Below are 14,870 nucleotides of genomic sequence, written 5' to 3' on the forward strand. Positions count from 1 at the left end.
GTATCCTTCTGGAACGTCTGAGGGGGTTGGGGGTGAGAGGCACTGTTCTACAGTGGTTCTGCTCCTACCTCTCGGATAGATTCCAGATGGTGTCGATTGGAGACTGTTGCTCTTCGAAATCTGAACTTTTGTATGGTGTCCCTCAAGGCTCCGTACTTTCTCCAATGCTTTTTAACATCTACATGAAACCGCTGGGAGAGATCATCAGGGGATTTGGAGCTGGGTGTTACCAGCACGCTGATGACACCCAGATCTACTTCTCCATGTCAGCTTCTTCAGGAGCTGGCATATCCTCCCTAAATGCCTGCCTGGAAGCAGTAATGGGGTGGATGAGGGAAAATAAACTGAAGCTGAATCCAGATAAGACGGAGGTACTTATTGTGAGGGGTCAGAACTCTAAAGACGATTTTGATCTGATCTGCCTTTTCTAGATGGGGTCACACTTCCCCAAAAGGAACAGGTTCGCAGTCTGGGAGTACTTCTGGATTCACACCTCTCCTGGTTTCTCAGGTTGAGTCGGTGGCCAGGAATGCTTTCCATTAGCTCCAGCTGATACGCCAGCTGTGCCTGTTTCTCAAGATCAATGACCTCAAAACTGTGGTACATCTGTTGGTGACCTCCAGACTTGACTTTTGTAATGTGCTCCACATGGGGCTGCCTTTGTACGTAGTCCGGCAACTTCAGTTGGTTCAGAACGCGGCAGCCAGGTTGGTCTCTGGGGTCATCTCGGAGAGACCATGTTACTCCTTTACTGATGGAGTTACACCAGCTGCCAATAGGTTTCTGGACAAAATACAAAGTGCTAGTTATAACTTACAAAGCCCTACACGGCTTAGGCCCTGGGTATCTAAGACAGTGTCTTCTTCATTATGAGACCCATCGCCCATTGAGGTCATCTGAGGAGGTCTGTCTCCAGTTACCACCAACTCATTTGGTGGCTACACAGAGATGGGCCTTCTCGGTCGCTGCCCCGAGATTGTGGAATGCGTTCCCTGCTGAGATACGATCCTCCCCATCTCGGGCAATTTTCAAAAAAGACCTGAAAACACATCTTTTCACCCAAGCTTTCTCAGCTTCCTAAATTTTGGGGCTTTTAATATTTAGTCTGTTTTAAAATTCAAAATCCGATTTTGGGATTTTTAATCACTGTAATTGTTTAATTGTTGTTTTAAAATGTTTTTAAATTGTTAATTGTTATATTGTTTTTTAATTTGTTTTAGCTCTTTACTGTTTTAGTGGTTTGTTATAATTGTAAACCGCCCTGAGCCATTTTGGAAGGGCGGTATACAACTCAAATAACAACAACAACAACTTGCAAGAAACAAACCAACTAATAATAATAATAATAATAATAATAATAATAATAAACAAACCAACTAATAATAATTTGCAATAAACAAACCAACTAATGTACAGTGCAGCAACAATAACAACACAAGAGCTCGGATATAAGATCAGTGGACCTGTAAAAAAAGAAAGCAGTACATCACCTAAATGGAAGATTAGATTAGAAAATAAAATCGCCAGGCTTAGATCAGATGCTAGTAAATTGAAAGATATGAAAGACAAGAAGCTGAAGAATGAAAACACCAAACAGTATCTGATCCAAAAATACCACCTAGATTCAAGGAAAATTCTAAGTCCTGGAAATAATAAAGCAGGAAATAGCAGCAGTGTCAAAGAAGATTAGCAGATACGAAGCCAGAATTACACAACACAGGCAGAATCCCCAATACCAGTCAAATCAGAGACGTTTCTACCAAAGCATAGAAGAAGAAACTGCAAGAAACGTAGAAACACCAAATAAAGAAGAAACAGTGCAATTCTGGGGGAAATTATGGGACAATCCAATAGATTATAATAAAAAAGCAGGCTGGATGAAAAAGGTCAAAAAATGTAACCAACAAATGCAAGATCTAATAATAACACCAGAATTAATAAGTGAAAGAGCAAAGAAAATTAAAAATTGGACTGCGCCAGGCGACGATGAACTGCATGGCTTTTGGCTTAAACACCTAACAAGCCTTCATAAACAACTATCAAAACAGTTCAATCATACTTTGCAAGGAGGCGATATTGAACAATGGCTAACAACTGGGAAAACTCATCTCATAATGAAAGACCCAGCAAAAGGGGCAGTTCCAAGTAATTATAGACCGATAACCTGCCTGCCAACCATGTTCAAATTATGAACTGGAATAACAGCAGATGAAGTCATGCAACACTTATTAACTAACAAACAGCTTCCAGTTGAACAGAAAGGAAATTGCCCGAACACCAGAGGCACAAAAGACCAGCTGCTGATTGACAAAAAGATATTAGAAAACTGCAAGAGAAGAAAAACAAATCTAAGTGTTGCATGGATTGACTACAAGAAAGCCTTCGATTCATTGCCTCACACATGGATACTAAAATGTTTAGAAATAACTGGTGTCAGCAAAAACATTCAGATATTTATTTAAAAAGCAATGAGCATGTGGAGTACACAGTTAACAATCAATGGCGAGACGCTTGGACAGGTTAGCATTAGAAGAGGCATTTTCCAAGGGGACTCACTATCCCCTCTCTTGTTTGTAATCGCCATGACCCTACTTTCACAAATACTAAACAAAACAGGCCTCGAATACCAAACATCTAAAACATCAAGTAAAATAAACCATCTGATGTACATGGACGATCTGAAGTTGTATGGAAAGTCCCACTCAGAAATCGAATCACTGCTAAACACTGTCTGTATATTCAGTAGTGATATAGCAATGGAGTTTGGACTAGACAAGTGTGCTGCATTAATAATGACCAGAGGGAAAATAAGAAAAACAGAAGGAATAGAACTGCCCAATGGAAGCAAGATCAAGAACTTGGAAGAGAAAGGACCTTACAAATACTTGGGCATTCTCCAGGCTGATAACATTGCACACACTGAAGTGAAAAGAAAAATTGGAAGTGAATACATCAGGAGAGTTAGAAAAATCCTCAAGTCCAAACTCGATGGCGGGAACACCATACAAGCCATAAACACCTGGGCTATACCTGTTATCAGATACACTGCAGGAATAATAGACTGGACCCAGGCAGAGCTAGAGACGCTAGATCGTAAGACCAGGAAAATCATGACCATCAATCATGCTCTGCACCCCCGCAGTGATGCCGATAGGCTATACCTCCCTCGCAGCTCAGGTGGAAGAGGAATGCTGCAAGTCCATCAAACAGTAGAGGAGGAGAAAAGAGGCCTTGAAGAATATATAAGAGACAGTGAAGAAGATGCACTTCAAATGGTCAATAATGCGAAACTATTCAACACCAATGAAACAAAGCAGGCCTACAAGAAAGAACAAATCAAGAACCAAGCAGAAAAATGGAAAAAGAAGCCACTGCATGGTCAATATTTGCACAATATAAGTGGAAAATCAGACATCACCAAGACCTGGCAATGGCTTAAGAATGGCAACTTGAAGAAAGAAACAGAGGGTTTAATACTGGCTGCACAAGAACAGGCACTAAGAACAAATGCAATAAGAGCAAAAGTCGAAAAATCCACCACAAACAGCAAGTGCCGCCTTTGTAAAGAAGCAGATGAGAAAGTGGACCACCTAATCAGCTGTTGTAAAAAGATCGCACAGACTGACTACAAAGAAAGGCATGACAAAGTAGCAGGGATGGTACACTGGAACATCTGCAAAAAATACAAGCTACCTGTTGCCAAACATTGGTGGGACCATAAAATTGAAAAAGTTGAAGAAAATGAAGATGTAAAAATATTATGGGACTTCTGACTACAAACAGACAAACATCTGCCACACAATACACCAGATATAACTGTAGTCGAGAAGGAAGAAAAACAAGTCAAAATAATCGACATAGCAATACCAGGGGATAGCAGAATAGAAGAAAAAGAAATAGAAAAAATCACAAAATACAAAGATCTACAAATTGAAATTGAAAGGCTGTGGCAGAAAAAGACCAAGATAATCCCAGTGGTAATTGGCGCCCTGGGTGCAGTTCCAAAAGACCTTGAAGAGCACCTCAACACCATAGGGGCCACAGAAATCACCATCAGCCAATTACAAAAAGCAGCTTTACTGGGAACAGCCTATATTCTGCGACGATATTTATAACAATTGACAATAAAATTCAGTCATCCCAGGTCCTTGGGAAGGACTCGATGTCTGGATAAAACAAACCAGTCAATAACACCTGTCTGACTGTGTAAAATAATAATAATAATAATAATAATAATAATAATAATAATAATACACTGAAATGTCATCTTATTTTATTCATTATTGTTCAAACTTAAATGTTGAGTCTTATTTATGCATCAGAAATCGGATCCAGTGCTCTTGGGAAAATCCCTTTTGTGAAGACCTAGAGTTATCACAGGAAAACTGATCTTCAAAACAGTATCCAGACAATGCTGTCAAATAAATAATCAAGAACCTTGCATAACAGAAATGGGAAATACAATCACTGGAAGCACAGCTTCCTGCAGTTGACATTAACTGGTTTTATGATCCTTTCTTCAGATACAACACAGCAATATAAAAGTAATGAATATGACATTCTTTTACTCTTTCAGTACTGCAAAGAAATTTAGAGTAATATGAGGTGCTTTGAATCTCTGGATGTCCTATAGTCTAAATACCAGTTAATTCAATATATGCTAAAGCACATATGATTTTGAATTGAGATTTCCATAGGGGATATGCGAGGAAAATAAAGGCTTTGATTGCCTAAGAACAGGTAAAACACCATTCTTTTTTTTTTTTTAACGACATCTGATGTCCTGCTGGAGGCATTGATTTGTGCAAGCGGGCCAAGAACATTCTCTTTCTGAGAGGTCTGGAGAAGGGAAGTAATTGTTGCATGCTTTTGAGCTAACTGCTCACCACATTTAATAGTTGAAACAACATGAATTATCTGGCATGGTGACCACTGATACTATTTTTGAGGAGTTTTAAAATGTCTTCCCGTGTACCGTGCAGCTTCCCACACTTTCTTGGGCCACCTGGGGCTAGTTTGGAAAATACTCCCATCCCAAAATTGGCCACGTGATTAAGAAGAGGGATGCACTGAGAAAGCACCCCTCTTAACATCTTTACAAGATGTCCTAATGCATTCTGACATGCTTCTTTACCACATAGTGGGAAGGTGGTTTGTGCGAACTGCCTCTCAAAGAAGGAGTGTGTGTAGAGAGGTGGTTTGGACACCCCCTCCAACCATACAAGAAAGGAATGTGCTGGGAGGACATCAGCGCATCTGGTAAAGATATCAGGATGGGGGAACTTCTTAACTGTGTAGGCCAGTTCTGTGGCAGAAGCATCATCCAAACTGGCCCCTAGAGTTTTGGGGTGAAGCACCTTGCTCACTACAGCCTTTTCATTAACAGGCAACTTGAGTGTGCTCTTGCTGGCCGTGCACTCTGTAATCACCCCCGCTGCTCGCCTCGTGGCCAGTGCTTGTCTAGGAAGACAAGTGCTAAACTTGGCAAGTGTTTCCTTCCTGTGATTTGGAATGGTCAGCGTTCCAAAACATGGGGAGAAGCTCTCCTTGGGTTCCGAGCTGGCTTCTGCAGAAAAGCCCAGAATCTGGAGGCAGCAGGGGGCAAGGCTGTAGAATGCAGGTGCCAGGGGTGTGGCTAGCTGGTGTGGTCCTATTCCTCACCTTCCCCATATCTGGGTACAATGTATTCAGTTTTGGAATGCCTGAAGAGGGCTTCTGACTCTGATTTTGGCACCCTTCTAGTCTGTCATTCAGCTTCCCTGGGCATGTGTCAACACATTATTAATTAATTTAATTAATTAATTAATTAATTAAAAACACAACACAAAACATGGCATTTTCAGTCAGCTGCGAGGCTCCATGTGCCCAAGATGGTTCCACTGCTAATGCCGGTCCTTACCCCACAGGTACTCAGCTACTAACTGGCAACGATCAGCTGGGTGGGCTCTTTATCTTGTCCTTGGAGGTGAATGTGGTAACAGACATGGGAGGAAAATAGACACCCCCATGTGCCACCACACCCATTGCCAAGAGAAGGGGAGGGGATTGCACCAAGGAACGAGAAGGCCCACCAGTGGGCCCCTTGCAAAGGGCTCCTTCAGTTCTGGAACTGGCCCTGCAGCTTCTTCTTCTCCCAATAGGTCTGTAGGATGTATCCTGGGAAAAGGAAGGTAGCTTGCTGCCTTCCTTCCCAACTTTCCCACATTCAAAGGTAACCAGCCCTGCAATCTGCATGGGCTGCACCAGAACCTTCTAACCAGGGACGACTGTGGTCTGAAGCATATTGTACATCTGGACCACAGGGAACTAAAGTGTTGAATAAGCACTTTCAAATCCTCATGCTGAAACCATCTGGATACGCACTGGTATTCTATATTTAGTTGAATTGGTTAGTGTGAAGGGATGGTGTGGGCTCAGAGGAGGTCTGGTGGGATCTTTGGATCCTTTTTAGTCTTATGATTCTATAGAATGATCATTGTAAAATGATGATTCCATCAAATCAGTATGTAGTAGTTTCTTTTGTTCAGAGAGTCAGCAACTCTTAAATACTACAACAAAATTAAAAACTGGCAGGAGACGTATAGTAGATTCCAGGATGTTTACTGTAAATCCAGCCTTAAAACAACAAAAAATGCAGAACCAGCAGAACACAGTGTTGGACTGGGGTTGGGAAGACTATGTATAGTGTGTGGGCGTGTGTACGCATGTATACATTTTTCATTCATTTTTTAAAATATAAATCACTTTGGGAGGTCTGGCTGAAAATTGTATATAAATGTCATTAATGAACACACACACACACACACACACACACACACACACACACACACACACACACACACACTTTTCAGCACTTAATTATGTTTTCATAAGAGGCACCATTAAAATTGTAAACCTTGTAATTAGATACAAGAATGTGACAAAAGGGGAACATCCAGGAAGTATATCAACATAGCAAGAAATGCCTCCACAGAAGAAAACTCCCTCTCTGGTCACATACTTGATAGGCATTCCACCTACTTGCTTGGTAGTTTGCAGTTCTTCAGCTAGTTGTTTTCTCATGCGTTCAGATCCAGCCAGTTCTTCCTGTTAGTACAAAAAGAGAAAGGTTAGTTAAGCCATAAATTCCAAAGATCTTTCCCCTTGCCCTTTAATTCAGTGTTAACTTGATGCATGAAGATCTGACTGGCAATGTCACTGTCAGCTGAAATGCAAGTGAACCCCCTGGGCAGCCACCAGAAAACAAGTTGGGTTGCCTAGGAAATGGAGCACTCCATCATACAGGGTTCACTCTGATGTGCCAGTCGCTTTATTCAGTAACACCATCTCATTGTCTCTTCTTACTTCAAAAACTGAACATGTTTTTTCTCCAATATATTTGGATAAGTGACCTTGGAAGGTATTGCACTATGTTCTGGAAATCACCTTTTCACAATTCCTTGTATATAATATTCTGGAAAGTTGCCAATCTCTTATTAGCAATGCCATAATTCCTGGATGGGACTGTGTGTTTTCGGTTTAGATGTCAAAGACAGCACTTATAGAGAAGAGAAGAGAAGAGAAGAGAAGAGAAGAGAAGAGAAGAGAAGAGAAGAGAAGAGAAGAGAAGAGAAGAGAGAAGAGAGAAGAGAGAAGAGAGCTGGTCTTGTTCGTCCACCCTGGTTGCATATGAAAGGGAGACTAAAAGTGTGAGCACTGTAAGGTATTCCCCTTAGGAGATGGAGCCGCTCCGAGAAGAGCATCTAGGTTCCAAGTTCCTTCCCTGGCATCTCCAAGACAGGGCTGGGAGAGATTCCTGCCTGCAACCTTGGAGAAGCCTCTGCCAGTGTGTGTAGACAATACTGAGCGACATGGACCTATGGTCTGACTCAGTATATGGCAGCTTCCTATGTTCCTAGAATCCCTTCAAGGAGACTGATAACTGGCAGGCAATGTAGTCCTCGAAGTAACTTTACCTGGTCCTAATCCAAGATGTGGTTAAAAGAAATGGCTCGCAATTTTACAAGAGAAGCACAGTGTCTCCGAATGTTTTGCATGCATTTTATTGCTACATAATTCCGGAAAGGTAGAGGACCATTACCAAACGGCCTCCGAAGGGGCAGGTCTGTGTTCCTCAGTTGCCCCTCATCACCAACCCTGTTCTATCAGAGAAAAGTGCTCCTAAACCATGAAGCTCTTACTGCTGCTTATACCAATTTTATTATGCACCCCAAGTTTCCATGAGGGAGTGAGATTGTCCAGCTCCCCAGACTGCTGACTAGAGAACAGGGTGATCTTTGAGAATGTAGGAAATCGACATCCCTGCCTTAACGTGCAATGCTCAGTGCTACACAGATTTAGATAAAACAACAACTTTTTGACTTTTGTTTCAGCTTCCCACTGCCCTTGCTGCTGCTGCCTCTGACAGAAGAGGCAATCAAATCTGTCTTCCAGAATAGTGCAATGGCAGAGAATCAAAAAGTGTTAATTTTTAAAATCCCTGTTTTATGGGTGACTTTTAGAGAGGTTGCCTAGCTATTCTGCTCATTGGCAATATGTGCAGGGGACTGAATAGATAACCTACCTGGGGTATGACTGTATGGCAACTAAGGGAGGACCCCTACCAGAGGATGCTGTTTGGTGGAGGTGGCAGGGGTAATGGTTGAACAGAGCAGATTCTGTATCCAAAGAGCACCCAGGAGCCACCAGCAGAGCACAAGCTAGCAGCACTCATTGAGTGACACGATAATGCAGAGAGCTCATTCTCACAACCTCACGCCGCTGCTGGGGACGTCGGCAGGAAAGGCAGATGAGTGGCGGCATCTTTGCCTCCGCACTGCCACATGCCAACACTAGCCAAAGGCAAAAGCTGGGAGCTGGAGGACTCCCCCCTCCCGCACCCCAGAGTGCCCTGCGCCACGAGCGCGATGGCTGCTCTAATGAGCACCACGCTTGGCGCGGCCACCCTTTCCCCACAGCTCACTGCTGGGAATGGCAGTGGGCTGGGTGGAAACCTTTTTATCTGGGCCGGGGTGGGGGCATCATCCACATCATCGCCTACCAAGGTCGAACAACAGGTTTACCTTGGTAAAAAGCTGGGTTTAAAAAGTTGAGCACTGGGTTGCCCGAGGCAGCCCGTGTCGACCGGAGCAGAGGGCTCCCAGCTGCTCCAAAAGAGGGTAGCCCAACCTTTTTACTCACGGGAGGTAAAATGAATGTTTCACCTAGGTAGGCGATGGAGTGAATGATCAACCCCGGGCAAAAAGGCTTCCGCCTAGCCCGCTGCCATTTCCGACAGTGAGCCAGGGGGAGAGAACAGCCACGCTGAGAGCAGCCGCCACACTCATGGCACTGGGCATTCTGGGAGGCGGGGGGGAAGTCCTCCCACTCCCAGCCTTTACCTTTGCAGCACCACCACCACTCGTGTGGGTGCACACTCTGTCGAAGACAAAGACGATGACACTCATCTGCCCGGGAAGGCAGGGAAGCTCCTGCCTTCCCCACAGACCTCCCCGGTCGTGGTACACGGTCATCATCAAGTGAAACTCTCCAGGAAGGGCAGCAGCCCTTGCCTCACTCACTCACTCACAAAAAGGAGACAGGCTGCCACATGGGACTAAACAATGTGTTGCATCAATCTAAGATTCAGCCCAAGACACAAACACTTTTGCCTGGGACAAGGAGGGCAAACAACAGACAAGACAAAATGGATTTGGAGAGTGACAGCAGGAACGAACATCCTGCCATACAGCCCAACCTTTAAATACTGAAGAAATCAATCAATCTGTCACTGCCTGGCAACATGATATTCCCATCTGACAGCTGCTCTGAGGCCTGAATGAAATAGAAGTGGTAACTTCATTCCTTCCACAACCACCTGCCCCCAACGCCAGTGTTTCAGTGGTCATGCAATAATGTACAAGAACAGCATGTACATTGCCTCTGCAACAAAGACAATGACCCACTACCCCATTCCTACAGGCACCCATCATCAAAAGCAAGGCTTATTTTATTTTATTTTATTTTATGAACAGTCGTGCATAGAGACTGCCACAGCGTGAGCCAAGCCCCCAATTGTGGCTTCATTATGAGGCACATCCGAAAAAAGAAATCATTAATAAAAACTACTTCTCAGTGCAACAATATTGTGTGCAGGAATGGGTTGGGTAAGTGTGCTGCAGTGCCTCTGATGGTAAAGGAACTATTTGCATTGTGTTGTGCAAAAAGGAGGCTCATCCTATGCCTCAGCATTGGGCTCTTCCAGGGTTGCTTAGCAAACAATGAACGAAAAAAATTCCCTCGCCCCGTCTTACTCCCATGCATGTTTACTCGGAAGGAGGTCCTACTCTACATAGCCTCCACGAGGCTATGCATGGGACTGTAGTTTTATCTTTATTCTCTACCATCCCTCTGATTAATTTATTATTTACATTTATATTCCACTCTTCCTCCGAGGAGCTCAGAGTGGTGTACATGGTTATTTTGATCCTCATAACAACCCTGTGAGGCAGGTTAGGCTGAGAGACACATGATTGGCCCAGAGTCACCCAGTGAGTTTGATGGTTGAATGGGGATTTGGACTCGGATCTTTCGGGTCCTAGTCCAACACTCTAACCACTATGCTATGCTGGCGCTATGCTCAGAACAACTGCCAATATGTTCTGAGACTCAGCTCTTTATTATCATTATTAGGGAGCAATAATAAAACTAAATCTGGAGATGATGGTAGAATGGGTTTTCTTCATCTCTATACATAACATAGCATCAGCAAAAGAATGATGAAGAATAAAGGCTGGCTTTTTCTTGCAGATTGTGGATGACAGTTGTTTTGACTCAAGTGCTACCATCTTGTGTTAGCCAAGTGGGCATTAGTTACCTGTAAACTTCCCTGCAACTTAGATCATGTCTCATTCTTCTGACAGGGAAGCAGAGGCTGAGATTGTCACTAACAGGGAAATTTAAAATGCTGGTATATCCATCGCAAAGGAGCAGAATGACTATGCCTTTTGTATTGTGGCAGATTTTAGGACCGAGATTAACAAGAGAGGGAAAGTGCTCCTTTAAGGGAAACAAGAGCCTTCTTGAGCCCCTGCACCATCTTGGAAGGCATATCTAGATGCTGGGGAGTGTAGCCCTTCCCAGTGTTTTCCCTCTTAAGAGAGGGCTCCATCTCTCTTTAAGGGTCTTCCCAGCAGCACTGAAGAAAAGTACAGTACTGTGCAGAGTCAGCACAATGGGAAATGGCTCCCGCATGGAAGGGTTTTTGTCAAAATGGACCCGGCTTGAAAAATAGTGACGATCATTGACACAGCCACCCACCTTCCCTGCTGCTCAGTTCTCAGAACAAGAAGTGTGGGGCTCCATCCCTGCTTGGAGGTCAGCCCTTAAATCTAAGAGGTTTTCCTTCAGTCTCAAAGGATTCTGGGGTGGTGCTAGTTGCAGTTATAATTTTTAGGGAGCAGAACTCTGCAGATGCCCGGAGACACTCTCTTCATGTAGTGCTTCATGTGTTCCAGGACTGATTCTTGGGATTTAATGCTCATTAAACCACGAACGTCTAAGTCATGAATCCAGTGCACAACCATTAATTCAGCTCCATTCATTAACATTTGTGTATGTTGAGCAAATATGACACTGAAGTAGGTAGTATGCCACTGAGCACCACTTTCTGGAGAGCAACTGTGGGAGGTGGGGGGTATGGATTTCAGGCCCAAGTTATGGGCTTCCTAAAAGATTCTGGTTGGCCACTGTGGGAAAGACGACACTGGTCTTGGCGGAGCTTTGGTCTGACCCAGCAAGGCCCTTCTTACGTTCTTAAATGTGTGTGCACAAGCAGCATGTTGTGGAGAGGCTCGACAACACCCATCGGTTCCAAGATATACTACATATGCAGTGACAGCATTCTAGCTTCTTAGATGGTCAGCCCAGACCTCAAATCAATATCAGCGATTTACGTTTTAGGGGTCTACCTGGAACTAATCAAGCCACAGAGTGAAATGAATTGGTCAGCAGAGCCTTACACACTTGCTTTCTACAGCAGCAAGAAGCCAGATTGGTTTCTTCCTTTTAGTCACACAGCATCCTTTGAGGCATAGTCACAATTTGCAGCTCTTGCCTTCCTCCTCTTTCTGGAAACATGCCCTACAGCTGTTAGTGCTTTCCTTTCTTTTTATTTATGGATGTAGCTGTCACATGAACAAACAGCGAATGTAGTTAGCTCACAGCACTAAATGTAAAGATCTGCCAGCGCTGTTAAAAATGGACCCTGCTTGTTATTCTTTATTGGCATTTCCCTCCTAATGGCATCTTAAAGCAGTACATTGACAGCCTGACGTCACTGCAAGCCACATCGATCATGTAGGCTGGAGGCAGAAAAACTAGCTTGTGTCTGAAGCTCCCTAACCTCAGTGATGACTGTGAAGCCACATGGGGAAGGCAATGTGATATAATGAAGAGACACACATTTGAAATATTTACCTCGAGCCAAATTACTGGCCATAAAACTAGACTGCTGAAATGTTTACATCAGTAAAATATAGGCTGCAATGTATCATTGCCATTAAAGTGGGGCATTAATTAGATTTTTTTTTAAACCAACACTGAAAAAAGCAAGGAACAAAAATACTGGAGGAAATCAAGAAGCAATAAGTGTCCACAACACAATTTGTGTGGGATAATATGGGTGGAACTATACATTTCAAATAATACAGTGCTGTGCCAAAAACCCAGCAGTTTTGTGTCATAAGAACATAGGAAGAGTCCTGCTGGAACAGCCCCAAGATCCATCTGGTCTAGCATTCTGCTTTGGTCATAGTGGCTGACCAAATGCTCCTGGAAAGTCCACAAGTGGCATGAAGGCAAGATCCCTCCCCAGCCCCCGCCCGCAACAACTGGTATTCAGAGCTATTTAGTACTGTCTCTGAACACATATTTCAGAGGGAATTGTATTGGAGAGTGGAAATAATAGAAAATTGCCATTGGTGGCCCTATCCTTCATCACAAATGTATCTTATTACCTTTTAAAGCAATCAGCATGAGTGACCATCACCACATCTTGTGAACTCCAGAAGCTGATTATGTACGGTGTGAAAAGGTACTTCTTTTTGTCTATCCTGATTCTATTACCAAATTCATTGTACAACTCTTGAGTTATTAGTTTTATGGGACAGGGCAAAATATTCTACCCACTTTCTCTATACCATGCCAACTGTTTTAATTCTTGATCACGTTCCCTCTTTGTAGTGGATTTCCCACCCCCCACTAAACAAGACAGTGTCACGTTTTCCCTTTGCCTCTGCAATGTACTAAAAGCAACAGCCAATGATGTAGAGCTGGAGAAGGGGGAATGCACAACACAAGGGTGGCAGAATGCAGACCAAATTGTACTAGATGTTAGAGAAAAGTGGGGGGAGGGGGACCTGACATGGGACTTCCATTCTTGGTTGCAACTTTGTTGTTCCTTGGAATAAGGAGTTTGCCATGTAGACTGCAAAGAGCCAAAAACTGGAGAATTTAACTCTTCTCAAAAGGAATGAAGATCCTTGACCTCATGAGTTTGTTCCAGAAAAGCAAGGATCACAAATATGATTCACAAACATTTCTGATTCCCAATCATGATTCCTTAAGGTAACAACAAACTAGGGATTTGTGAATCTCATTAGGATGGTGCAGATATATTGCCAAGGCCCACAAATGCAGTTACAAGATTGGTGGGGGGGGGGAGTTTAAGGTTCATGGGCTCTTCCCACTCAGCTGTCCCATGAATGATCTCTTCCTACCTAAGTCAGGTTAAGGAACACAATCAGCACAGATATTCACTGTGGCCAGGCTTGACAAAGCCCAGGTGCTGGGGAGCCAAGATGCCTAGAAATTTAACCATGGTGCCTAGACTAGGAAATTTAGAGGCAGAGTATTTAATAGACTTTATTTGTGCCAGGCAGCCCTATTTCTGTTCTAAATATGTTACTTGTAACAGGGACAAAGAGAAACCTATTTGCCCCCCTGCCCACAGTGTCTGGCACAAAGTCCAGTAACTTTGTCAAGTGTCCATTGTCTGGCTCCTAAACGTTTGGGATGGCTCCAAGATCTAAAGAAAACATTTCAAGGCCTGCACAATGGTTAAAGCTAGCCAGGCTCCCTGCTTAAGTGAGAGGCCTGGTAAGTCTTAGGATCCCTTCTGACATCACCTTAGCAGTGTCAAAGCCCCTGAAGTGCTTGTTCTCCCCAAGTTACTTTAGTAACATCAGAAGCACGGGACCATGGAAGAGGGCCCTTGGTCCATTAGCTGGGTATTGTCTGCACTGACTGGCAGCAGCTTCACCAAGATTTCAAGCAGGAGTCTTTCTAGCCCTACCTGGAGTTGCCAGGGACAGAACCTGGGACCTTCTGATTGCACAACAGATGCTCTGCCACTGAACTACAGCCCCATCCCAAACATCGCCATCTGCACTGGCTGACTGTGCAGGACTTCTGCAAAAATCCTGCTCCCTCATACTACACAACAAGAGGAAATGTCACTTTTCTGCCAGACCCCTCATCTGATGCAATGTCCAAACGGGTTCAGTCTCAAAATACCATGTTATAGAAATGGCCCAAAGGGCTCCTAGAGCTTGGGACGCAGTGACTTCCCGACTTGGATGATTTTACCACTGACTAAACGTTCTCTCTGATTTGCATCTAATCAAGGGCGTACCTGCAAATCCATTAAGGCCGACTGTTTAAAAATGATCAAAATGAAACCACTTCAGTTGCAGGAGATAGCAATGGCAATAGCACTTGCCACCAGCACTGAGGACTTACTGTGGAAGCCTACAGAGAATTCTATCCTGGGGACACGGCCAAGGGACATAATCAGAAATGTTCTTTTATTACAGAACAAATTAAGTCTTACT

At 43.7% G+C, this 14,870-nt stretch overlaps 1 protein-coding gene across 12 annotated transcripts in view; it reads right to left on the reverse strand.

Moving 5' to 3' along the window:
- The window catches only part of STXBP4 (syntaxin binding protein 4), a 219,686-nt gene that overhangs the window by 133,951 nt on the left and 70,865 nt on the right, over nt 1-14,870 (reverse strand). For all 12 annotated transcript variants that reach the window (XM_053288566.1, XM_053288560.1, XM_053288570.1 and 9 more), the window contains one exon: nt 7,021-7,086. In XM_053288566.1, the coding sequence (XP_053144541.1) occupies nt 7,021-7,086 (66 nt within the window). The remainder of the gene's footprint in view (nt 1-7,020; nt 7,087-14,870) is intronic.

The sequence above is a fragment of the Hemicordylus capensis genome, chromosome 2, assembly GCF_027244095.1.
Source record: "Hemicordylus capensis ecotype Gifberg chromosome 2, rHemCap1.1.pri, whole genome shotgun sequence".
NCBI classification, from domain to species: domain Eukaryota; kingdom Metazoa; phylum Chordata; class Lepidosauria; order Squamata; family Cordylidae; genus Hemicordylus; species Hemicordylus capensis.